At 52.4% G+C, this 24,760-nt stretch overlaps 2 protein-coding genes across 3 annotated transcripts in view; both read right to left on the reverse strand.

Annotated features, from left to right (window-relative positions):
* Window positions 1–234: 234 nt before the first annotated feature.
* LOC120390229 (myeloid cell surface antigen CD33-like) lies at window positions 235–11,220 on the reverse strand. Its single transcript, XM_039512691.1, has 3 exons — window positions 11,167–11,220; window positions 7,878–8,026; window positions 235–758 (listed from the first exon to the last, which is right to left on the reverse strand). The coding sequence occupies exons 2-3, from the start codon at window positions 7,999–8,001 to the stop codon at window positions 325–327; spliced, it is 558 nt and encodes a 185-aa protein (XP_039368625.1). The 5' UTR covers window positions 8,002–8,026; window positions 11,167–11,220; the 3' UTR covers window positions 235–324.
* A 4,702-nt stretch (window positions 11,221–15,922) lies between these two features.
* The window catches only part of LOC120390226 (myeloid cell surface antigen CD33-like), an 83,260-nt gene continuing 74,422 nt past the window's right edge, over window positions 15,923–24,760 (reverse strand). For both annotated transcript variants that reach the window (XM_039512686.1, XM_039512687.1), the window contains exons 5-9: window positions 20,300–20,353; window positions 19,583–19,630; window positions 17,854–17,926; window positions 17,505–17,628; window positions 15,923–16,801 (exon numbers count right to left, since the gene is read on the reverse strand). In XM_039512686.1, coding sequence (XP_039368620.1) covers window positions 16,610–16,801; window positions 17,505–17,628; window positions 17,854–17,926; window positions 19,583–19,630; window positions 20,300–20,353 — 491 coding nt within the window. In that variant the 3' untranslated portion in view covers window positions 15,923–16,609. The remainder of the gene's footprint in view (window positions 16,802–17,504; window positions 17,629–17,853; window positions 17,927–19,582; window positions 19,631–20,299; window positions 20,354–24,760) is intronic.

A 24,760-nucleotide genomic window follows, 5' to 3' on the forward strand; every position in this document is an offset into this window, starting at 1 on the left:
CATCGTCGCCACTTGTTATATCCTTGGGGGCAGCCGGTTTAGGAAGAAAACACTTGAGGCCAGACAGCAGACAGCTAACAAAACCACCATTTTATTTACAGACACAGAGCTCACCCAACCGGCCGAAACCGGCTGGGCTATCCCCTAATAATCTAACTCAGTTGCCGTAGGAACAAAAACCATGACAACCAAATACACAACAGACAAGGGAAGGAATTTGTGCATTGGGGAAGGTTTAACCTAAGCTGGTAGAATATAAGCTTAAGGGGTCTTTCAGGCAGGTCCTCACATCTGTACCCCAGTGCTCAGATTGGGGGGAAACTCTCACAAGCGGTGACTGCAGCTGCTCTTACCTGGCACGGAGATTGTGAGCACAGGGTCAGTGCCATTGGAATTGGAGCGGTAAGTGTGTTCAGACATGCCTTTCTCGAAGCTAAAGAAATATCTCCCTGCATCCGTCCGTCGGGCATCAATGATTTGCAGGGAGCAGTCGCCGTGCACTGGATCCCCCGTCAGCCGGAACCGGCCCTGGGTCTCCTGCGACACTCCCAGGCTGGTGACACTACTGACCACGGGAGGATCCTGGTCCACAGTAGCAGGCTCCTTGTACCAGGCTCCGTAGAGCTGGGCCGAGGGATTGTCGGTGTCGTAGGAGGCTGGGTACGTGAAGGTGCAGGGGACGAGAATGCAGAGACCCTCCTGCACCGACACCGACTGCGGCACCATCAGGGTAAATCCATGTGGCTGGGACAGGGACCCTGCAGGGGATGGGGAGGGATAAAAGTGGGACCCATAGAGAGCAGAGACCCACCCTGAACTGCACACCCCAGCTCTGCCAGTTCCCCTCATTCCCGACCTACAGCCCCCTGAGAGCCCATCCCTGAGCTCTGTGACGTTGTGACTGTGATATAATATCTCATTGAGAGGGGAAAGGGCCAGAAAGAATTAATTAACTCATAGACTGACCTGACCCATGGGTGAACCTTGAGGACGGGTTAGGAAGATATGTAAATGACTAGAGCTTTGAAATGCAAGTCTGCATTGTTAGAGGTAGAAGGGGAGATGTTTGCTCAGGTCTTGTGATGCAAGCAAACAAGTCTTGTCTTTTGCTATAGTGTTAATTCGAAGATCAAAAAAGGAATATTAACATTTATGATGATACTTGCGTAAAATAGTGTTATTGTCTATGTGTCTCTTTGAAGGTTGTGCTAACCTGTATCTGAACTGTTTAATGGGTAAATTACTCTGTGCTAATTGCCAGGATGTCTGGGAGAAGGAGTTAAGCCAATTGTTTTCTCAGGCTAAAGGCTGCTGGAAATGTATAAGAAGCCTGGGACACGATCCTTCTTCATCTCAGATCTGCTTTGGGTTTAAGAGGGGGAAACCTTAAGCCATAAGAATTGAGATCCCCAGTCATTGACTGGAGCCACCCTGAATATGGAAATTGGACTATAACCTATGGACTATTTCTAAAAGGACTTTTGGCAACTACAAGCTCATCTCTGCTGTGTGTCTGAACCTCAAGAATTGAATTCAAGTCTGCCTGTAGATTAATCTTTTAACTGGTTGGTAAATCTAAGTATTGGAATAACCACCAGCGTTTGGGGTTTGTCTGCCCTGTTCTGTTTGCAGTTCACCCTGATTGAGTGACCTCAGCTGGCTCCCACGGGCAGCACCGTCACAGTGGCGTAGTCGTGCTTGGATCCACAGAACCAGGTCAATTAAGCTTTGGGTCAGAACCCCACGCTATCCAAATTGGAATTTTGGTATTGAGAGTTTGGTTGGTTAAAGAGCAGTTGCAATGGATGAGCAAAGAGCATATGAGGGTCTTGACAAAAAAGCCCTGGAAGATTTGTGTTCAGGAAAGGGGATAAGCTTTAGAAAGAAAGCTACAAATCAAGAAATGAGAGATCTGTTAACGGCCAGTGATCAGGAGGCAGGAGCACAGCCCTTACCTGATGCTGTAGAAACTGCAGAAACAATTACAATGAGAAAGGCAGCAAATAAACTGCAACTGGAGCATGAACAGAAACTAGCAGATCTTCGATTGCTGGAAAGGCAAAAAATAGCTGAATTAGAAAGAGAAGCTGCTAAAAGAAAGAAGGAGGCTGATGAGAGAGAAGAAAAAGCTCGTAAGGGGCGTCTGGAATTACTGGCTGCTGAAGAGAAAGCTCGCCAGAGGCAACAGGAGACTCACAAAATGGAACAGAGACGCACAAGATGGAACAGGAGACAGTTAAACTCCGGCTCCAAGTAATGGAAGAGCAGAAAAAGTCATCACCCCCTGGTACTCCACTTACCCACCACCGGGAGAAAAGCTGGGAAAGGATGTGTCCCATCTACAACGATACTGAGGATATAGAGGAGTTTTTGTCTACCTTTGAACGCCTCTGTAATCTGTACCAGATCCCCGATGATCAGCAAATGCCTGTCCTGCTGACCAGACTGACTGGAAAAGCCAGGGAGGTATTTAATGAACTGGGGGAACAAGAAGCCTTGAACTATGGGCAGTTTAAAGATTCTGTGTTAAGGCGGTTCAAGGTTACTCCTGATTCTTACAGAGTTAAGTTTAGAAAGTTTAAGATGTCTAATGATTGTACTTTTGTGGAATGTGCTCATAAGCTGATGGGTTTTGTTAAAAAATGGGTTATGGGAGCAAAGGCACATGGGAGTTTTGAAAAGCTGCTGGATTTAATAACTTTGGAACAGTTCTTAGACATTGTGCCTGACCATGTGAGAGCAGCTGTGTGTGATAGGGACCCTGAGTCAGTCCTACGGGCGGCAGAGATTGCGGATGCCCATACCCAAAACAGGGCTCGAGAAGGGTGTAAAGCCCTGGGGAAAACTAATCACCATTCTCCCCAGTTCAAGAGGAGGGAAGGATTTAAAGTTAAACCTGGCCCTGACTCTTATAAGGTTGCTCACAGGGGCCCAGAGGGTGGGAACTCTCACCCCAAGAGTAAACCGGTTAAATGCTATCACTGTGGTATGTTTGGCCACATAAGACCAGATTGCCCGACCCTAAAGAGCAGCCCAAAGCCAGCAACCCCAAAAGCCACAGTAAATGCCAACTCCATTACCCTGAGCTCCCAGGCTGAACCAAGTCCCAACAGCTCCACCTTAAGTCCAGGTGCAAGCAGAGCAGTGGCTAATGCCAACCCCATCTTCTCCAGTGGTCTGGGAGGAGGTGATGAGCTCACCAGTTATGTCAGGACTGAGGCTTGGCAAGGAAGTGAGAGGTTTATTAAGGAGGCAAAGGTCAATGGTGCTGAATGCATGGGGTGGCGAGACACTGGCTCGGATGTAACTATAGTCAAGGGACATCTGGTGAAGCCAGAGGACATGTTGCCAGGGGAGTATGTGACGATAGTGGCCCTATCTGAGTACTCCGTGGACCTGCCAATGGCTAGAATCCACCTTGAGTGGGATGGCTTTAAAGGGGATGTGAAGGCTGCTGTCCGGGATTTGATTCCGGCTGATGTTTTGGTAGGAAATAACATACTGGGGGTGCCTGGCCAAGTTAATGTGGTGACCAGATCACAGAAAAACTGTGGGTCAGTGGCAGATACCCTGACTGACTGCAGTGAGGGGGATGGCGAACAGACAGAGAGTGTCTCTCAAGATGGATCAGGCGAGGGTTTGTCTGAAATATCAGAGATGGTTCTGAATTTAAACGAAACCCAGAGTAAATTCATTGTGGCTCAGCAGAGTGATGGGTCCTTAGAGAAAGCCAGGAATGAAGCTCAGAGTCAGATCCCAGTTAGTAAAGAGAGAGGCAGGTTTTTTATGCAGGATGGTCTGTTGTATAGGGAACTGCCTAGGGGAAGGAAGAATTCCCAAGCGGCAGTTCGCAAGCAGCTTGTGGTACCTGAGAGTTACCGCAATGATTTGTTGAAGTTGGCTCATGATGGTCCTTTTGCAGGACATCTGGGTGTAGGCAAAACGTGTAACAGACTAGAGCAAAATTTCTACTGGCCTCACCTCTTTGGGTCGGTGAGGGATTACTGCAGGAGCTGTGAACTGTGCCAGAAGCGTAAGGGGTTAAGGGGGCCTAGCAAGGTGCCCCTCCAGCCTCTGCCCATTATTGGGGAGGCTTTTGCCAGAGTGGCTGTGGATATTGTGGGGCCATTCCCCAAACCTTCCAGAAATGGGAAGAAATACATCCTGGTGTTGGTAGACTTTGCTACCAGATATCCTGAGGCTGTAGCCTTGGCTAATATTGAGGCTGAGACAGTGGCAGTGGCTTTGTTCTCTATTTTTAGCAGAGTGGGTTTTCCCAAGGAAATACTGTCTGACCGTGGGTCTAACTTCATGTCTGTGGTTTTCAGGCAGTTGTGGGAGTTATGTGGGGTAAAGCACCTGAAAGCTGCTCCCTACCACCCCCAGACTAATGGCCTAGTGGAAAGGTTCAATGGAACCCTGAAGTCTATGTTGAAAATGTACGTGGATAGACACCAGAATGACTGGGATGTTCTGCTGCCGTATCTATTGTATGCATACAGGAGTGTGCCCCAAGAGTCTACAGGGTTTGCTCCCTTTGAACTGCTCTATGGGAGGCAGGTCCGGGGGCCCCTAGATTTGGTCCGTGACTCATGGGAAGGTAATGTGGAGGAAACAGAGCAGCCAGTGGCAGAATATGTGGCTCAGTTCAAGGAGAGTTTGCAAGAGATGATGAAGTTGGTTGAGCAGAATCTGAAAGAGAGCCAGGATACTCAGAAAGCCTGGTATGACAGAGATGCTCAGGAGAGAGTGTTTGAAATAGGGGACATGGTGTTGGTGTTAGATCCTGTCCGGAGGAACAAAATGAAGGATGTTTGGACCGGACCCATGGAGGTAGTGGAAAGGATTAATGAGGTTACCTATGATGTGAGGAAACCCCATGGCCGGGGAAGTGTGCAGACAGTGCATGTGAACAGAATGAAGGCTTACCATGCAAGGGAGGTAAATGTGAACATGATCTGTTGTGCGGAGGAAGAGGCAGTGTCCGTCCCTTTAATTGACATGGTTGCTGAAAGCCAGGAAGAGACGCCTCTCGAGAGCATTGAGATGGGGGAGGGTTTATCCCCCCCTCAAAGGAAGGAGCTGCTAATGTTATTAAAACACCACAAGCGAACATTCTCCAACAGGCCAGGGCTCACTGATAGGATGACACACTCCATTCAGACGGTGGGTCCCCGCCCAGCTCCCAGCAGAGCTTACAGGGCCAAGGGAGAGATGCAAAGGCAGATCCAGGAAGAGGTGCAAAGCATGCTGACAATGGGGGTAATTACCCAATCCATGAGCCCCTGGGCCTCTCCCATTGTGATGGTGCCAAAAAAGGATAAAACCATGAGATTTTTTGTGGATTACAGGAAGCTAAATGCTATCACTCAACCTGACCCTTACCCCACACCCAGAATAGAGGATCTGTTAGATACGCTGGGAGGGGCCAAGTTTATAAGCACCCTGGATCTGACTAGGGGGTACTGGCAAATTCCCCTAGATGCTGATGCACAAGAAAAATCCGCTTTCATAGTGGAATCTGGCCTGTATGAGTTCAAAGTGTTGCCCTTTGGGATGCGTAATTCGGGGGCTACTTTCATGAGACTTATAAATGAGGTCCTACGGGGATTAGAGTCTTTTGCCAGGGCCTATATAGACGACCTGGCCATATTCAGCAGTTCGTGGCAAGATCACCTTAACCACATAGGGGTTGTGCTGCACCGGCTCAGAGAGGCCAATCTAACTGTTAAGGTGTCTAAATGCAGAATGGGAGCTGCTGAGGTGACCTACCTGGGGCACAGGGTGGGCAATGGGCGACTGCGCCCTGAGCCTTTGAAGGTGGAGGCCATTAAGAACTGGCCTGTCCCTAGAACTAAGAAACAGGTCCAATCGTTCATTGGTCTGGCCAACTATTACAGGAGGTTTGTTCAGGGATTCAGTGACGTTGTAGCTCCCATCACAGACCTGACAAAAAAGGAAAAACCAGACCGGGTGCAATGGACGGAGGCCTGTGAGCAGGGATTTCAAAGCATAAAAAGTGCTTTGGCCAAAGAGCCTGTTTTAGTCAGCCCAGATTTCAAAAAGCCTTTTTTGCTATGTACAGATGCTTCCAATATTGGGCTGGGGGCAGTGCTAATGCAAGAGGGGGCGGGGGGTAAGAGACATCCCGTGGCGTACTTAAGTAAAAAGTTGTCCCCCACTGAGCAAAATTACGCTACCATTGAGAAGGAATGTTATGCCATTGTCTGGGCTGTCAAGCAGCTTAAGCCCTATTTGTACAACCAAAAATTCACTGTGTTGAGTGATCATGCCCCTTTGGTCTGGCTGCACAAAGCCAAAGGTACCAACTCCAGGTTGCTGCGCTGGAGTTTAGCCCTTCAAGAGTATGAAATGGATATAATCCACATAAGAGGGAAGGAAAATATTGTAGCTGATGCATTGTCCCGGATGGGGACTCATTAGGATGCACTCAGTGATGTTTGTGTCATCCCTTCCTGCATCAATTTTGCGTTGGGGGTGTGACGTTGTGACTGTGATATAATATCTCATTGAGAGGGGAAAGGGCCAGAAAGAGTTAATTAACTCATAGACTGACCTGACCCATGGGTGAACCTTGAGGACGGGTTAGGAAGATATGTAAATGACTAGAGCTTTGAAATGCAAGTCTGCATTGTTAGAGGTAGAAGGGGAGATGTTTGCTCAGGTCTTGTGATGCAAGCAAACAAGTCTTGTCTTTTGCTATAGTGTTAATTCGAAGATCAAAAAAGGAATATTAACATTTATGATGATACTTGAGTAAAATAGTGTTATTGTCTATGTGTCTCTTTGAAGGTTGTGCTAACCTGTATCTGAACTGTTTAATGGGTAAATTACTCTGTGCTAATTGCCAGGATGTCTGGGAGAAGGAGTTAAGCCAATTGTTTTCTCAGGCTAAAGGCTGCTGGAAATGTATAAGAAGCCTGGGACACGATCCTTCTTCATCTCAGATCTGCTTTGGGTTTAAGAGGGGGAAACCTTAAGCCATAAGAATTGAGATCCCCAGTCATTGACTGGAGCCACCCTGAATATGGAAATTGGACTATAACCTATGGACTATTTCTAAAAGGACTTTTGGCAACTACAAGCTCATCTCTGCTGTGTATCTGAACCTCAAGAATTGAATTCAAGTCTGCCTGTAGATTAATCTTTTAACCAACACTCTCTCTCTTTTCTTTTTAAATAAATTTTAGCTTAGTTAATAAGAATTGGCTATAGCGTATATTTTGGGTAAGATCTAAGTTATAATTGAACCTGGGTATGTGGCTGATCCTTTGGGATTGGAAGAACCTTTTCTTTTATATGATGAAGTAAGGATCTCAGAAATCATCATCATATCTGACAGGTGTGTCTGGACGGAGGCCTGAGGCTGGGCACTTTAAGGGAACTGCGTGGTTTGGGCTTCTAAGTGACCAGTGAGGTACTGGAGAAGCTGTTTTGTGCTGGTTGGTAAATCTAAGTACTGGAATAACCACCAGCGTTTGGGGTTTGTCTGCCCTGTTCTGTTTGCAGTTCACCCTGATTGAGTGACCTCAGCTGGCTCCCACGGGCAGCACCGTCACAAGCTCAAACTCCCCTCGAGGTCTATCAGTGCCCCTCACTCCTCACCCACAGCCCCGTGCGAGCCCAGACCTGGGTCCTTGACCAATTCTCACTCCATTTAGTTTCCATCCCTCCGCTATATCGAGCCCCCTGCCCCCGCTCCCTGTCACTCAGTGCCCCCTAGCACCGCACGGGGGCACTGGGCTCCCCTCCCCCTCTGGCCAGTCTCCCTTCCAAGTCCTGGGACAGACCTGGCCCTGCTTAGCGCAGGTTCTGCCCTTTCCCCTGCACTGGGGCTGCAGGTGCTGCTTACTTACCCGTCCAGAGCAGGGCGAGGATCAGGACCCTCAGCGTGGCAGGACCCCCTGCTCTCCAGAAGGGGCCCTGAGTCAGGAGCTCCCTTTCCCCAGCATCATGGTGTGGCAGCAGGTCTGTGCCCATGGCTGGAGCGTTGGGCTGGGACAGACTTAGAGACAGGAGGGGGTGAGAAGTGTGAGAGCAGAGGCTGTTTGGGGACACAGATCTGCCTGGGGGACAATCAGTGCTGCTGGGCTCTGCAGGGGGTTGATCTGGGGCTGCTGGCAGTGCAGTGACCTCCTCCCTCCCAAACACACACAGAAAGCCCAAAAACATCAGACAGTCCTGAGAGATCGTGGGCTAAAGAAATCCTTAAATTGGTGAAAAATTCTGAGATTTTCTCTAAGAATCATGAGATCGGCCAGAAAAACCTAAGCTGGCGACAGAAGATGGTCGGAAGACAGTGCTGCTCAGTGCCTGTTTTGCTTCAGTCTTTCCACAAAAACCAACATGTTAACAGCGAACCAGTGAAGTTACCATGGACAAGAAAGGGGAAGGGCTGCAGATCGCGATAAGTAAAAAGAACACATCAGAGATGTTCCAACCAATTAGAATGAATTCAGATCAGTGGGGCAGGAAGCTGTTCAACCCAGGGGGCTGAAGGAATTAGTTGACGAAATCTTGGAGCCACTGGCAATAATATTTGCAAACTCCTGGATGCCAGGAGAGGTCTCAGAAGACGGGGGAAGGGCTAACAGAGGGGGAAAAGGAGGAGCCGGGAACTATAGACCAGTCAGCCTGACCTCGACACCTGGAAAGCTACTAGAACAATGTATAAAACCTTCAATTTGTGAGGCCGAAGGGGTGATCACCAGCATGGATTTACCAAAAACAAATCCTGCGAAACCAGCTTGGTTTCCTTCTTTGACGAGGTAACTGGTTGGGGGCTGGGGGAAAGCAGTGGACATAACATACCTGGACTTCAGCAAGGCTTTTGACACAGTACCACATGACATTCTCATAAGGAAGCTGGAGAAGACGTCTGACGGAACTCAAATGTGAAATTGCAGAACTACTAATTCTCATTTAAATCAGCTTCTGTACCAGATGACTGGAGGATAGTGAATGTGACACGAATTTTTAAAAAAAGGCTCCAGAGGTGATCCCGGCAGTTGAAGGCCAATAAGCCTAACTTCAGTGATGGGCAAACTGGTTGAGATTATAGTAAAGTGAAAGTACAGCAAAGAACAGAATGATCAGATGCAGAGATTTGTTGGGGAAGACTCAATATGGTTTTTGTAAAGGGAAATCATGGTTCACCAATCTACTAGAATTTTTGGAGGGAATCAACAGCATGTGGACAAGGGTGACAAAGTCAATGTCCTTAGATTTTCAGCAAGTCTTCTACAAGGTCCCGCCCAAAAGGCTCTTAAGCAAAGTGAGCTGTCATAGGATAAGGGGGAAGGGCCTCTCCTGGATCAGTGACTGGTTAAAAGATAGCAAACAAAGGATAGAAATAAATGGCTAATTTTCACAGTGGAGAGAGGTAAATAGTGGTGTCCACCAGTGTTCTGTACTGGGACCAGGGCTGTTCAACATGTTCATAAATGATCTGGAAAAATGGGTAAAAAGTGAGGTGGAAAAATTTCCACATGATACAAAACTACTCATGATACAAAACTACTTCAAAGCTGACTGTGAAGAGCTACAAAAGGATCTCACAAAACTGGGTGACTGGGTAACAAAATAGCAAATGAAATTTGATGTTAATAAATGCAAAATTATGCACATTGGGAAACAGAATCCCAACTATACATATAAAATGATGGGGTATAAATTAGCTTTTACCACTCAAGGAAGAGATCTGAGAGTCACTGTCGATATCTCTTGGAGTCATTGTGGATAGTTCTTTGAAAACATTCATTCAATGTGCAAAGATCATCAAAAAAGCAAACAGAATGTTGGAAATCATTAAGAAAGGGATAGATAATAAGACAGAAGATATCATATTGCCTCGATATGAATCCATGGCACACCCATATCTTGAACATTGCGTGCCGATCTGGAGGCCTCATCTCAAATCGGAATTGGAAAAGATTCAGAAAAGGGCAACACAAATGATGATGGGTGTGGAACAGCTTTCATAGAAGGAGAGATTATTAAGACTGGGACTGTTCATCTTGGAAAAGAGATGACTAAGCATGGATATGATAGAGGTCTATAAAATCCTGACTGGTGTGAAGACAGTAAATACGGTGGTATGATTTACTCCTTCCCATAACACGAGAACTAGAAGTCCCCAAATGAAATGAATAGGTGGCAGGTTTAAAAGAAATGTAAGGACGTATTTCTTCACACAACGCACAGTGAACTCTGTAGACAGGGTGGGGCACTAATGCTGCCTTCCCTGCCCCACAGCTGCATTCCCCTCTCCCCCGCTCCACCCTGCTCCTCCTGCAGCTGGGACTCTCCTCCTTGTCAGTGTTATGGACCCTCCATCCTCTTCCTTCTTATGAGAATGGTGGGGACCACTCCCTCCTTCTCCTCCTCACATGTGAATTGGGCCACTCACACCTTCCCCCCGTCTTTACCTGTTAAAATGGTACAGGCCCCTCCCTCCTGCCTCCCCCGCCCCCATCCACTGCAGTGAGCTGGGCGGGTCTCAGCTTGGATCCCCCATGGCCCATGCACCATCCCCTGACAGAGCAGGGTGGGACGGGCCCCGTTGCCAGAGGCTGGAGGGGAAGGGACTGGCCCCGAGAGATCCAGACTCAATCCCTAACCCTGGGGGGCTGCCCTGCCCCTGTAGAGTATCTGGGAGCCCCAGGGGGTCTGTGCCACACACACACACCCATCTTTGCCCCCCATGGAGCTGGGTCAGCACAATGGAGTGAGCACAGTTGGACTATGGGTGAGAAGTTTGCACCTATGTGCTCAACCTGGGGTATCTATAACTGTCCCCTCTGCAATACCTGCCCTCCCTGCCCCCCAAAACCACCCATATGGGGAAGGGGAACCCCCGACAGTTCCATTTCCCACCATCCCTCTGCTGCCCTCAGGTGCTCTCGGGAAGGAGGCTGAGAGATGGGAGCTGGCCTGCTGTACGTGGCCCCTGGAGCCGATGCCTCCAGTGTGGTCCCCATGGTGGGGGAGCCCTGGGGTGGGACCCTGCTTGGGCTGGAGGGGGCCACGGCAGAGCTGTGGGGGTGGGGAGCCCAGGGCTGGGATAGCAAGGGGCTGCGGGTCGGGATTGAGGGGCACCCCAATCTCCACAGACCTTCCAGCTCCCTCCCCCTCATTTCCACTCACCCCTAGACCTGCAGAGGGGGGCCCAGTGCCCGGCTCTCAAACCCTGCAGCCCGGATTCCTCAGAGTTTGTGACTTGGAGCCTGGGGAAGCAGCAAGCACAGGAACCTGAAAGCAGAAGTGGGCGCTGGCAGGGGCCGTTGGGGGGAGATGCTTTCTCAGAAACCCCAGAATCAGCATCTGCCAACTTCCCCTCCCTCTGGCTGGCACTGGCTGTCGTTTCCCTTCAACAGGGGCAGGCTGCATATTGCTTGTGGGGCTGGAAATAGAACCCAGGAGTCCTGACTCCCCACCCCCACCCCCTACTATAACCCACAAGACCCCACTCTCCTCCCAGAGCTTGGACAGAACCCAGGAGTTGTGACTCTCTACCTCCACCCCCCACTGTAACCCACTAAACCCTGCTCCCCTCCCAGAGCCAGGGACAGAACCCAGGAGTCCTGGCTCCCTGCCACCCCCCTACTCTAACCTGCCAGACCCCCCTCACCTCCAAGAGCCAGGGACAGAACCCAGTAGTGGGGGGGGGCGCCCAGCCCACCCCCTGCATCGGCTCTAACCCTTTATTTCTGCTTATTCCAGTTACCAAACAATATTTTAACACTAGCAGTTTGCACCTCTTATCACACTGTACATGCTGCAGATCCTAATCACTTACCCGGAGCTGAGACGTGTTCGCCTCTGGGGTGGGGCGGCTGCAGAGAGCTCACTGGCGCCGCTCAGAGAATTCTTCCTAAATCCTAAAATACTGAATTAACTTTAGGAAAAACAAAGAAAGATGCACAGATCCATGTCGAAATTACTGTCAGTCATTTATTTAGGGGGTTTTGCTGACTCAATAATAAAAATAATGTTCAGTTCTCTCTATTCTTTCCTGGACCTGTACAGAATAGAGACACAAATGAGGGGCTTTGAACGTTCCTGTCTTTTGTTGTTGTTATAATTTTTTCCCCATGGATGTTCCAGCCCGAGAGCACCCACAGAGTCGGCCCCTGAGCTTTTTCCAGCCTCCCAGTTAGCTCCTAATTTTGCTGCGAAAAGGGACAAACATACACGTTTCGCTTCTCCCAGCAGACTGACTCAGCCCAGAAGTGCAGGGGACAAATTAAGCCCTGGATGGGGAGGTGGGTAGGGAGACAGTGGGGGCCAGGGGTGATCGGGGGACTGGATGGGGGGGCTTGGGAAGGCAGTGGGAGCCATGGGTGGTGGTTGGGGGGTGAGCCTGGGGCTGGAGCCTACTGCTGCCTGGCTAGGGTCCAGGGCCAGAGCTCACCGTTGCACGGCCAGGAAACAGAGCTCAAAGTCCATGGGGCAGGGCCCAGGGATGGACCCCGGGGCCCGGAGATGGAGCCCTAAACCCCACGGCTGGAGCCTGCCACCCCAGGACTAAAAACCGACCCCACCACCCCTGGGAAGGTGGGGAACTCACTTGCCCCCTGCTCCTCCAGTGTTTGTCTCTCCAGAGGGGGCAGGGCCAAACCCCGGGGGAGGGGCCTCTGCTTTGCTCCCCACCCCCAATAACCACCTGGGAGGCTCTGGCCACACGAAAAGCTGCATTTGAGAAACACGGCCCCAGAATGTCTTGCACAACCTGGATCCGCTGGCCGGAGATCTCGGTGCCATCGATGCAAGCGAGAGAGATTGTCACAGACACAGGCAGCTCCAATGGTCAGCTGGCTTCTGACTCCACCACGGGGGGGACTGGCTGTGGGGATGGGGAATGGGACACGGGTATTTCCCCCTGCGGTCTCCTAGCAGGGGAAACGTCAGCAGATCAGAACTGGTCCATTGAGCGCAGACGTTTGTTTTCTTTCTCTCCGTTCCTCAAACGCCTCCCAGGTTCCGGGTCACTGAGGATTCCCTAGTGATCAGAACTGGGCCAGAGGGTCTCAGGAAAGGCAGCTGGATTCCAGGGGCTGCTGACTCCAGCCTTCAATTTAAGAGCTGAGATGCAGCTGAATCTGGGGTGGGGCGCAGGGACTGTTTATACAGGGATCCCTCACCCAGTGCTGAGCTGCAGAAGTGTCTGGGAAAAACCTATAGCTAAAAGAAATGCAGCACCCCCTAGATGCATTGAGGCCCTGACAGCCGGGCCCTCCCAAGTCCCCCACCCTGGCCCAGTCTCCCAGCCAGACCCTGGCCTGCTCTGCCCCAGGCCAATGACACGTCAGCTCTGCCCCCCTGTGTGTGGGGATCAGTGGCTGTGCTGGGAGGCTGGTTGCTGATCTGATCTCGTACAACAGGAAGTTTCCAGTCAGTGAGTTTGCTCCACCTCCGGCCGATTGGCCCCAGTTCGGGGCACAGATGTAAATAGAAGCTCTGTAAGCAGTGTCAGGGTTTGACCACCCATGATGTAGACAGCCAGCTCTGCTTTATGGGCAGCATTCGAAAGCCCAGATCATCAAAAAGTGTATGTTTTACGATTTTAAATGCACGCAGGAGACGGGGCTGCACACGCCCAATTACATTGTTTCAGTGTCTCTAAAGCTGGAAAAGTCCTGGGAATTTAAGGGCAGTGAGCGTCTTTCTACCTTTCTTAAGACCTTTCTTGGCAAAGAGTTCTGGGACTGCCCGTTCCTAGCGCACCGTTCCAAAGGTTACAATGCGCACGTCATCGTTAGACAATTACTGAAGGAAAAGTTGTGCACACTGAGGCAGGTTTTCTAACCTGTTAATCATTCTCCTGCCTCCCCTCTGAGCCCTCGCCGATGGGTCAACGTCCTTCTGGAACTGCAGGCACCAGAACTGGACACCGGATCGCAGTAGCGGTCGCACCAGGGCCAGATCCAGAGGAAAAATCACCTCCCCGCTCGGACTCCAGAGCTCACTGTTGATGCACCCAGGACAGCCGCAGCATGGCACCGGGAGCTCATGTTCAGCTACTTATCCATCATCACCCCCGAATTGTCGTCAAAGTCCATGCTGCCCGGTGAGCATCCCCCATCCTGTGAGTCCGGCTGACACCCTGTGTTCCTAGTTGTACATGTTGACATTTAGCCCTATTGAAACACACATTGTTTGCTTGTGCCCAGTTTACCAAGCGACCCGCAGTGCTCTGCAGCAGTAACCTGGCCTCCTCATTATCTGCCACTCCCCCCATCTGTATGTCATCTGCAAATTTAACCAGGGCCGATTTTATGTTGTCTTCCAGGTCGTTAAAAAAGGTGTTAATGAGCGTTGGGCGAAGGACAGTTCCCTGTGGGATCCGTCTGGTAACATGCACTCACTGCCGATTCCCTGGTGCCAGTTACCTCTGGACATCTAGCAGCTCGCCAGTTAGCCAGGCACGGCGGGACTCTGAGCTCAGCCAGGGTTTCAAAAGCACTATTGCAGTACAAATAACACACACACATAGGGCCTTACAAGTCCTCCCCCCTGATTTTCACACTGTTGCTAAAATTAATGGTGGTGATGTAATATCCATTGCCATCCGTAGGGAGTTTCACTTGGCACCGCTTGACATTTTGATTAAAAAAACTAGAAGGATACGAAATTACCCTGACCCATATTTAAAACTGGCTAATTGTTAGCGAGAATGAGTCCTGTGAGTCCGTGACAGCTGGGTGCTGCCCGGACACAGCAAGAGACAAGACTTGCCCCATCTGGGATCAGGGCTGTCAGGGTTCCTCCCTACTCTGAACTCTGGGGTACAGATGTGGGGACCCACATGAAAGACCCCCTAAGCTTATTTCTACCAGTTTGGGTTAAAAATTTCCCCAAGGCACAAATCCTTCCTTGTCCTTGGACGGTATTGCTGCCACCACCAAGTGAGTTAAACAAAGATTCAGGAAAAGGACCACTTGGAGTTCCTGTTCCCCCAAAATATCCCCCCAAACCCCTTCACCCCCTTTCCTGGGGGGGGGGTGGAGCTTGAGAATAATATACCAACCAAATGGGTAAACAAAGTGAGCACAGACCAGACCCCTGGGTTTTAGGACACTAAAAACCAATCAGGTTCTTAAAAGCAGAACTTTATTATAAAGAATAAAGTAAAAGAAGCACCTCTGTCAAATCAGGATGGAAGGTAATTTTACAGAGTAATAAGATTGAAAACACAGAGGATTCCCCTCTAGGCAAAACTGCAAAGTTACAAAAAACAGGAATAAACCTCCCTCCTTGCATAGGAAAATTCACAAGCTAAAACAAAAGATAATCTAATGCATTTCCTTGCTATTACTTACAATTTTTGTAATCTTAGATGCTTATTTCAGGTAGGGTTTAGGAGAGGGTTTTTTTCCTTCCCTGGTCCCTCTGCATCCCAAGGGAGCACACACACAAAGAGCACAAACAAAACCTTCCTCCCACCCCACATTTGAAAGTATCTTCCTTCCCCATTGGTGCTTCTGGTCCGGTGCCAAACAGGTTATTTGAGCTTCTTAACCCCTTAGAGACAAAGGAGGGATTCTGTGCTTCCCTTAGCTGTATGTTTATGACAAGGGCCGTACTGTGCCAGGTGCTGATCATACGCAGCGAGAGACAGGCCCTGCCACAGCTGGAATTGAGGCTGAGTTATGCTCGGCCCTGCCCAGAAACCAGCTGCGATCGGGGCCTTCCAGGGGAAAGGCAGACGTGAAAACTGATTCTTTACTGGACACAAATAAGTCATAATTGTTATTGGCTCTTGGTTGAAAAAGTAGCAGCGACAAAAATGACACATGAAAATCTATTTCAAGTAACAGCTTGTAAACAGGGAATTTTACAGGCGGATGCTTTTGCCTTTGGAGTGAACAAGTTACCTTCAACAGAGTTACCTTAAGTTACCTTTAATAGAACATTGTTATTAAGAAGTTATAATCACGTGGCACTGATTGACCTTGACAGATACCAGGACCCTGTTGTGCCAGGCGCTGCTTAGACACAGCGAGAGACCATCCCTGCTGCTAAGAGTTTATAATGTAAGTAGCCCAGGGCACCATTATTATCCTGATTTATGGGGTAAGGAAACTGAGACTAGACAAATGTAGCAACTTCTCCCAACCTCACCCTACAGCATTTTTAGCAAAGCAGAGATTAGAACCCAGAGTATCCAGCCAGCAGCTTAGACACAAAACTATCCCTCCACTCCCACCAGCTGATACCCTTGAGGTTGAAAAATCCTGTCCATCTGTGAAACAAGTTGTTGAGGACTCAGGCAGGGTAGAAGAGAGACTCTCTGTGGCTGAGGGGTGAGAGGCTCTTTCCCCCGGGGGCAGTGCGGTTTGGGAAGGGGCAGGATTTGAGACCCGGTTGCAGAGGACTCTGGGATACCTCTCCTCAATGCAGTGCTCCAGCATTTCCAAGGCCTAGTTGACTCCGCCCTGAGTCCAGGCCAGAGCAGGGATTTGCACCCAGGTTTCCCACATCGCAGGTCCAGCCCTGGGCTGACCTTTTCCCCTTTCCCTCCACACTGTGACCCCCCCTTAACTGTATGGGCTGGAGATGCCCAGCCTGGGCCCATGGCACGAGAGGGCTATTTGCGCCGGACCTCGGAATATTCTGTGTCTGGGGCCTCTGAAGGCTCCCCGCCTTTGCGCTGCAGTTTGGAGAACTCGACGGAGGCGTAGTGCAGCTCTTCCGGCTTCCCGGGGCCTAGCGGGCCCTGTGCTGCTGCAGCATTGTCGTGGATGCCTTTGGTCCGGCGGGCGGCTGGAGTCTTGTGATGCTGAGTGAGAAGCAAGGCAGAGACACCAGGCAGAGAGTTGAATCCACCCTGGTGAGCTGATTGCATGGGCTTCCCCAGGCCTCGTTTCCCCCACCCTCAGTGCAAATGCATTTCCGGCATCGTGTGTGCACTAGCAAGAGGCACGAGATTGGGTGTGTTTCAAACTCTGCACGCATAAGCCAATCCCATGCCAGCACCAGCTCGGTTAATCCATTCACTGCCTCAGCTGCACAGGCCACGCATTAGCAACATGTGTGTGGGTATGTTCATTTCATGCACTACGAATGCAGGATTTCGTCTCATGCCTCTCATTGCAGAACAGGTTCAGGAAATCTATTTTCTGCATTTCATGCATCAAGCACTTGGGGCAGCACTGGCTAAATTAATGCATTCTCTGCATTGCCTGCACTGGCCATGCATTAGCAATATGCAAGAGGTTCTGTACATTGTATGCACTGTGCATGCATGATTTGATTTGATCTGCATACAGAAACCGATCCCAGGCAGTTCAGGGAGCCCAGGCTGGTGGCAGGGGTGCATTTCTTGCACCGGGCACACATGGGAGGGGGTCAGGTGCCCTGGTGAAAGCCTGGCTTATATTCATGCATTGGTTATGGGGGTGGGAAGGAGAAGAAATGGAGGGGGCAGAGACAGGGTGGGGAGGGCAGGTGGGCTTGGTCCCCCGCTCCCCACAGGTACATACCATGGGGATCCTGGTGACGGTGCTGTAGATCACGCTGGCCTCGTTGGCTGTGTGCTCCACCTGGCTCCCGTTAGCCGTCTCCCCTGCCTCGGCGCTGGGGGGCGCCGGCTCCCTGCCCCGCAGTCTGAAGGGAAATGTATCAGGACTGATGCATGAGACTGGGGGGAGGGGCATAGAATAGCCCCATGGGGAGGGAGAAAGGGGGGACACAGGTGTGGGAGGCTAGGGTGCAGAGGACTGGGATAGATCAGAGGAGGGGAGATCTGGAATACCCAAGGGGCAATGGCTGGGATCTCGGTGGGATCTGGGAGGGTCAGTTGGGGATCACTGCTGGAGGCCTCAGACTTACTTGATCATATAGAGCCAGAGAAGGAAGACGCCAATGAGGACCACCAGGCCACAGGCGATCCCGATCTCCAAACCTGCAATAACAAAGAGCACGGGACATGGTTGGAAGAGAACACCCCCCCCACCCCGTCCCAGAGCTGGGGATAGAATCTAGAAGTCCTGGATCCCAGCCCCAGCCCCCAACTCCCTTCCCTGAGCTGGGGACAGAATCCAGGAGACAAAGGTCTCACCTCTCTGCAGGGGGCTGAGGTCAAAGTGCAGGGCGGCATAGCTCCCGTGGGGGTTGGAGCTGAGGCAGAAGATCCGGAGGTCCGTGTCCCCACTCCCACTCCAGGTCATGGCAGAATCATAGAATATCAGGGTTTGAAGGGACCTCAGGAGGTGTCTAGTCCAACCCCCTGCTCAAAGCAGGACCAATTTCCAACTAAATCATCCCATCCAGGGCTTTGTCAAGCCTGACCTTAAAAACCTTTAAGGATGAAGATTCCACCACCTCCCTAGGGAACCCATTCCAGTGCTTCACCACCCTCCGAGTGAAAAACCTAAACCTCCCCCACTGCAACTTGAGACCATTATTCCTTGTTCTGTCATCTGGTACCACTGAGAACAGTCTAGATCCATCCTCTTTGGAACCCCCTTTCAGGTAGTTGAAAGCAGCTATCAAATCCCGCCTCATTCTTCTCTTCTGCAGACTAAACAATCCCAGTTCCCTCAGCCTCTCCTCATAAGTCATGTGCTCCAGCCCCCTAATCATTTTTGTTGTCACCTCCCCTGGGCTCTTTCCAATTTTTCCACATCCTTCTTGCAGTGTGGGGCCCAAAACTGGACACAGTCTCCAGATGAGGCCTCACCAATGTCGAATAGAGGGGAACGATCTGCTGGCAATGCCCCTACATATACAACCCTGTTAGCTCTGGAGACGGTGATTTGCAGAGTCCTCACTGGACCCACAGGAACATGTTAGATTGGAGAGTGCCCCCCACTGACTGCCTGCCACACTGCAGCACGGCGCCCCCTAGAGCCTTACGCTGCACGTGCACACGCAGGGCCCGGCTGGCCGACCCGTAGGAATTCTTCGCCCAGCACCGATACTCCCCAGCGTCCCCTCTGCTGAGATTCAGCAGCTCCAGGTGCCCGGCCCCTCCCTGGCCGGGGCTCAGGGACTCGTTCCCCTTGGCCCAGCTCAGGGTGGCCTCGGCTCTGCTCCCAGCATCACAGCTCAGGCTCAGGGAGTCGCCCTCCTGGGTCTCCAGAGACACAATGTTGCACTCGCCTTCAATGGGGCCGGCCCTGGAGAAGACGAGCAGGCAAGTTTTGCCCCCCCAGAGATCCTGTGCCAAGGAGCTGAGATGCAGCCACCTCTGGGGTGGGAAACGGGGGCTGTTTACATGAGGAGCCCTTGCCCAGTGTGGAGATGTAGCAGCTCTGGGGTCGGAGCACAATCTTGGTGCCTCACCATGGCAGCAGGTCTCGGTCAAAGAGATCGGTCCCTGACCCATCTCCTCCCCGCTGCCCAGCACCCCTTTAATGCCACCCCTGGGTCTGGAGACAGAGAGAACCAGGTCTGCTCCCCTCACCACCCTTCCGACAGTCCTGTGGCTGCCTTGGGCTCCCCCCTCCGGTCATGGACCAGCCTGGCCCGGCTGAGCCTGGGGCCTGGCCCTGAGCACGGGCAGAGCGTGACTAGGAGGTGCTCGCTGATTCCCGGGGCTCACAGCGCGGCCTCTCACCGGGGCTTCTGTTGCTGGTCCCAGCGATGTTGGGGGGCCCGGTCGAGTCTGTAACACAAACCAGACGGGGGGATCAGAGGGGCTGGACAGCACCAGTGGCTATACAGGCCCCCCTCACCCAGCGTGGGGACGCAGCCAGCTCTGGGGTGGGTGCACAATCTCGGTACCTTCCCATGGCAGCAGGTCTCTGTCACACAGATTGGGCCCTAACCCATCTCCTCCCTGCTGCCCAGCGCCCCCTAGTGCCACCCCCATGGGCTGGAGACAGAGGGAACCGGGCCCGATCCTCCCACCATCCTCCCTACAGCCTTAAGGTTCCCTGGGCTCTCCCCTCCGGGCACAGACTAGTCTGATCATGGGCGACATATGAACTGACAGCTCAGGGAGGCTGGCCCCTGGCCCCGCCCCTTCTGCCCGAGGCCCCACCCCTGCTGGAGCCCAGAACCTCCCCCCCCGCCCCCAGGTGCTGGCCCCCCCTGTACCCCTAGCCCCAGCGCTGCCATGGGGGAACAGCGCGGGCAGTGAGCAGGAGAGGACCTGGGGGCAGAGCATGGGTGGGGCCATGTAGGGCTGTTTGGGGCAGTTCAGCCTCCCCTGGCCTGCGATTCCCACACCCATGAGCCTGGCCCGGCTGAGCCTGGGGCCTGGCCCTGAGTGCGAGCAGAGTGTGACTAGGAGGCGCTCGCTGATTCCCGGGGCTCGCAGGTGGCCTCTCACCGGGGCGTCTGTTGCTGGTCAGGGTCCCGGTGATGTTGGGGGGCCCGGGCGGGTCTATAACACAAACCAGACAGGGGGGATCAGGGGGGCTGGACAGCACCGGGGCGGGGGGTTCACCAGTGATCACAGAGCCTAGACCTGGCCTCTCGCTGTGAGCTCAGCTGGGGGATGGGAAAGTCCCTGAAGTGACACAAGACCCGTGGATGGGGAAGGGAAGCGAAAGACCCGACTGAGCCCCACCCAAGAGGTGCCCGACGGAACCCAGGGGCCGGGTTAGGGCCGCGCCGGGGAACCAGAACCGTGGGAAATGGAAACCCAAGGGACCAAAACTGGTTGGGCCTAATTGGCAGAGTCACTAACGAGGGGCCGGCCTGCTTCAGCCTGGGTACTGGAGCGAGCGTCACCAGCGCCACTGTCTGCCGGGCACCTGGGCATTCAGCGTCCTGCTCCCCAAACGTGTCCTCCCCAGGGCAGGAGAGAGCCAGGGGTGTAAATAACCCCACTACCACCCCCACCCCCATCCCAGACCCAGCCACCACCAGGGACATCAGAGACCCCGTTGTAGGTCCTTTGCTTTCCCCCTTCGGTTCATCTCTCCCCGGCCCTCTGGCTTAGCTGGCCAGGCCTGAGTATTTTGCAGCCCGGCTGCGCCCAGAGCAACACCCAGAACAGCCGGATGCTGGTACTGGCTGTCCAGGCCTGGCAGGGTCCATCCCTGCTGCCCTCAAAGCCCCGCGGCGCCGAGGCTCAGAGCCTGGGTCCGCTGGGTCGGGCTCGCGGGGCTCGGGCTGCGGGTCTCTGATTGCAGCGCGGACGTTTCCTCTGAGGTCTGTGTAGACATTTGGGGTTGGGCTGGGGCCTGGGATCAGATACAGGGGTGGGGGGGAATTTCTTGCTAAATCTCCCTCCGGCTGAAGGGAACAAGGGCCGTCCTTACACTGATGCCTGATTTGATCCTTCACCTCGCAAAGGCGGCCACTGATTTCCCCTCTGCCCTGGATCTGCAGCGCAAGGGTCACAGGCCATTTAATGGGGGTTTCCCTGGGGCAGGGCGGGCCGAGGTCTCTGGGCACTGAGCCTGAATCATGTTTAGCGCCAAACAGTGACTGGTCCCGTTCACACTCTGTCCCATCTTCAGCATCCACCAATCCCGGCAGAAAGGGAAGGGGGTGGAGGAGACGTGGTGGGACAGCCTGAGAGGGGAGGATCTCAGGGGGAACTGGGGTGGCTGGTGTGAGGGGAAATCCCAACAAGTGGGGATTGGAATTGGGGGTGTGGCTCGCAGCACAGGAGGATTTTGGAAGCAGGACAAGTTGGGGAAGAGAAGGGAGCCTACTGCCCTTTATACAGCCCAAAATGCTGTTAGCCTTCTTGGCAACAAGGGCACACTGTTGACTCATATCCAGTTTCTCGTCCACTGTAACCCCTAGGTCCTTCTCTGCAGAACTGCTGCCCAGCCACTCGGTCCCTAGTTTGTAACAGTGAATGGGATTCTTCCATCCTAAGTGCAGGACTCTGCACTTGTCCTTGTTGAACCTCATCGGGTTTCTTTTGGCCCAAGCCTCTAATTTGTCTAGGTCCCCTCTGTATCCTATCCCTACTCTCCAGCATATCTACCACTCATCCCAGTTTAGTGTCATCTGCAAACTTGCTGAGGGTGCAACCCACACCATCCTCCAGATCGTTAATGAAGATCAAATATTGAACAAGACCGGCCCCAGGACCGGCCCTTGGGGCACTCCGCTTGATACCGGCTGCCAGCTAGACATGGAGCCATTGATCACTACCCGTTGAGCCCGACGATCTAGCCAGCTTTCTATCCACCTTGTAGTCCATTTCATCCAGCCCATACTTCTTTAACTTGCCGGCATGAATACTGTGGGAGACCGTATCAAAAGCTTTGCTAAAGTCAAGGAATAACATGTCCACTGCTTTCCCCTCATCCACAGACCCAGTTATCTCCTGGCAATTAGGTTAGTCAGGCATGATTTGCCCTTGGTGAATCCATGATGACTGTTCCTGATCACTTTCCTCTCCTCTAAGTGCTTCAGAATTGAATCCTTGAGGACCTGCTCCATGATTTTTCCAGGGACTGAGGTGAGGCTGACTGGCCTGTAGTTCCCCGGATCCTCCTTCCCTTTTTTAAAGATGGGCATGACATTAGCCTTTTTCCAATCATCCGGGACCTCCCCCGATCGCCATGAGTTTTCAGAGATAATGGCCAATGGCTCTGCAATCACATCCATCAACTCCTTTAGCACCCTCGGATGCAGTGCATCCGGCCCGATGGATTTGTGCTCATCCAGCTTTTCTAAATAGTCCCAAACCACTTCTTTCTCCACAGAGGGCTGGTCACCTTCTCCCCATGCTGTGCTGCCCAGTGCAGCTGTCTGGGAGTCGCCCTTGTTCGTGAAGACAGAGGCAAAAAAAGCATTGAGTACTTCAGCTTTTTCCACATCCTCTGTCACTAGGTTGCCTCCCCCATTCAGTAAGGGGTCCACACTTTTCTTGACTTTCTTCTTGTTGCTAACATACCTGTAGAAACCCTTCTTGTTACTCTTAACATCTCTTGTAGGTGCAACTCCAAGTGTGATTTCACTCCTGCATGCCTGAGCAATAATTTTATAGTCCTTCCTGGTCATTTGTCCAATCTTCCACTTCTTGTAAGCTTCTTTTTGCGTTTAAGATCAGCAAGAATTTCACTGTTAAGCCAAACTGGTCACCTGCCATATTTCTTGTTCTTTCTACACATCGGGATGGTTTGTTCCTGCAACCTCAATAAGGATTCCTTAAAGTACAGCCAGCTCTCCTGGACTCCTTCCCCCTCCACGTGTTATTCTCCCAGGGGATACTGCCCATCAGTCTCTGAGGGAGTCAAAGTCTGCTTTTCTGAAGTCCAGGGTCTGTATTCTGCTGCTCTCCTTTCTTCCTTGTGTCAGGATCCTGAACTCGACCATCCCATGGTCACTGCCTCCCAGGTTCCCATCCACTTTTGCTTCCCCTACTAATTCTTCCTGGTTCGTGAGCAGCAGGTATGACTGCGGAAGGTCCGCCGAAGCTGCTTGCCGCCCTGCTGGCAAAACGCCGCCCCACGCGCGCTCTTGGCACGCTGGGGTCTAGAGCCGGCTCTGACTGTTAAGCCAAGCCAGTCGCCTGCCTTATTTACTATTGTTTCTACACATTGGGATGGTTTGTTCCTGCAACCTCAATAAGGATTCTTTAAAATACAGCCAGCTCTCCTGGACTCCTTTCCCCCTCATGTTATTCTCCCAGGGGATCCTGCCCATCAGTTCCCTGAGGGAGTCAAAGTCTGTTTTTCTGAAATCCAGGGTCCGTATTCTGCTGCTCTCCTTTCTTTCTTGCGTCAGGATCCTGAGCTCGACCATCTCATGGTCACTGCCTCCCAGGTTCTCATACACTTTTGCTTCCCTTACTAACTCAACTCTGTTTGTGAGCAGCAGGTCTAGAAGAGCTCTGCCCCTAGTTGGATCCTCCAGCACTTGCACCAGGAAATTGTCCCCTACACTTTACTGACAGTCTCGTCCCCCTGGGCCCACTAGTTGAACTGCAGGGGCCCCTGTGAGCTGTTCCCAGCCAGGGGCTCCCCGTCCACCTGCCACTGGAGCTGGGGTGGGGAGTGGGAGCACAGGGAGCAGCTGCAGCTGATGCTGGGCCCCTGGCGCTGGCAGGACGAGTTCAAGCTGGTCCCCAGCTGGGGGCTGTGTGGGGAGAGCAGGAGACATAGTAACAAGAGTCAGAGAGAGAATTCCAGTGGCAGGGAGTCCCGTAGGTTAACCCCACTCACACTCAATGAGCAGCTGGAATATCCCTTTGGTAGAGCTCCTGTTCTGGGCCCATATAGGCCCCTGTCCTCAGCTGTCATGTTGGGCAGCTCCAGTCACAGGTGATTCACCCCCACGGGGTCGGTACCCCCAATGGCTCAGCTCCCTCTCACCCAGCCCAGCACCACGGGGCGGGGGGATGCTGGTGAGGGATCAGAGGAACCGCAGGGAGTCGCCCTCCCAGGCCGTGAGCTGTGACCCATTCCTCACCAGGGTGCTGGGATCTGGGAATAGAAATAACACAGAGCCACTCGCCCCCTGAGCCAGCCAGTCCCTGCCCGGGGGCCGGATCGGGGCCAGCGCCCACTAGAGGGGAAAGGCCCCGTGCCCCACTCCCCACCCCCTAGCGATACATTCCAATTGCTGGGGTCGCTCCTGTTAGCTCTGGAGACAGTGATTTTCAGACTCCTCACTGGAGCTGAAATACCCACGGCAACATGTTAGATTGGAGAGCGCCCCCCACTGACCCCCTGCCACACTGCAGCATGGCGCCCCCTAGTGCCTTACTCTGCACGTGCACACACAGGGCCCGGCTGGCCGACCCGTAGGAATTCTTCGCCCAGCACCGATACTCCCCAGCATCCCCTCTGCTGAGATTCGGCAGCTCCAGGCGCCCGGC

Source organism: Mauremys reevesii, linkage group 24 (assembly GCF_016161935.1).
Source record: "Mauremys reevesii isolate NIE-2019 linkage group 24, ASM1616193v1, whole genome shotgun sequence".
Lineage (NCBI taxonomy): Eukaryota > Metazoa > Chordata > Testudines > Geoemydidae > Mauremys > Mauremys reevesii.

Coding starts and splice junctions, on each gene's coding strand:
- LOC120390229 (XM_039512691.1), bottom strand. CDS start 8,001: ATGGGCACAGACCTGCTGCCACACCATGATGCTGGGGAAAGGGAGCTC. Junction 759..7,877: donor CCTCGCCCTGCTCTGGACGG/GTAAGTAAGCAG, acceptor CATCCCCTGCAG/GGTCCCTGTCCCAGCCACAT.